Source organism: Sinocyclocheilus grahami, unplaced genomic scaffold, assembly GCF_001515645.1.
Source record: "Sinocyclocheilus grahami isolate Dianchi unplaced genomic scaffold, SAMN03320097.WGS_v1.1 scaffold255.1, whole genome shotgun sequence".
Lineage (NCBI taxonomy): Eukaryota > Metazoa > Chordata > Actinopteri > Cypriniformes > Cyprinidae > Sinocyclocheilus > Sinocyclocheilus grahami.
The window spans coordinates 1,694,115-1,695,097 of NW_015505434.1; the positions used below are offsets into that span (position 1 = coordinate 1,694,115).

Below are 983 nucleotides of genomic sequence, written 5' to 3' on the forward strand. Positions count from 1 at the left end.
TTTTCATTTTTGGGTGAACTATCCCTTTAAGACTATGCTCAGGTAAATATTTGGAAAATGTGCGACATATTAGCATACGCCCATTGCCTTCACTTGTTATCAACACTAACTTAGGCTGATAAAATAAAACTTATCACAAACCCAATGGCAGTTTTTATCTGATGTAGAGTCGTGTGGTTTTGTGATAGTTTGTTGTCAGTTTTTTAAATAAAAGAGGCCAGGCAGGATGGTGGTTCTCACCACTTCCTGTTGGGGCACTATTTATAACCAATCGTCAATGTCTTGTGAGCACAATGTAATAACGATCAATAACATCATGAAACCATCTTGGTGCAGGTCTAAAAAAATTGCATACATTTTCTACATTTTTGCAGTCTCTTTGATGAGTAATATTTCCTTCTAAATTCATATTTTCAAATCATCAGTGGGGAAAAATATCAAGAGCACAGAAACATGCTGTGGGTATTTTTAGAAAGTTTGAAAGTGATTACCAAGCCTCACCTGTAAGTGAAAGACATGTCCTTCCTCTCTGCTGCCCGGTTGGGTACACATCAAAAAGACACTGGTAGCAGCCCTCGTTGGCTGGCGCGGCTCTTCTGATGGTGATGACGCTGGTGTGAGCTTGTTGACCTGCGGTTTGCTGTGAAAGCTCGACTCCATCCACTTTGGTGATATGATCATTCTTATCAGGCTGATAGTGGAGTATAGTTTTATTTGCCATGTCTAACCACAGTACTTGTTTTAAAACCTCTCCTGTCTCCATGGTAATATTACAGGCCAGCATGAAGGGAAGTCCAGCCATCGCCTGAAGATGAGGTGGTGCAAGGACCTTACCTAGGACATATTGACAAATCTGATATCATTTAAAATGGTATACAACAAATACATCCACCTCTAAGCATTTTTTAAGAAAGCATTTTAAAATAAGCATTTTTTTTATTAAACTTTAATTCACTATTTTTAGGGGGCATAAAGTATACAAT

The 983-nt window shown here is 38.4% G+C and overlaps 1 protein-coding gene across 1 annotated transcript in view; it reads right to left on the bottom strand.

Annotated features, from left to right (window-relative positions):
* The window catches only part of LOC107598768 (OX-2 membrane glycoprotein-like), an 11,645-nt gene that overhangs the window by 9,817 nt on the left and 845 nt on the right, over positions 1 to 983 (bottom strand). Inside the window, exon 2 of the mRNA XM_016290202.1 lies at positions 502 to 834. Within this exon, the coding sequence (XP_016145688.1) occupies positions 502 to 834 (333 nt within the window). The remainder of the gene's footprint in view (positions 1 to 501; positions 835 to 983) is intronic.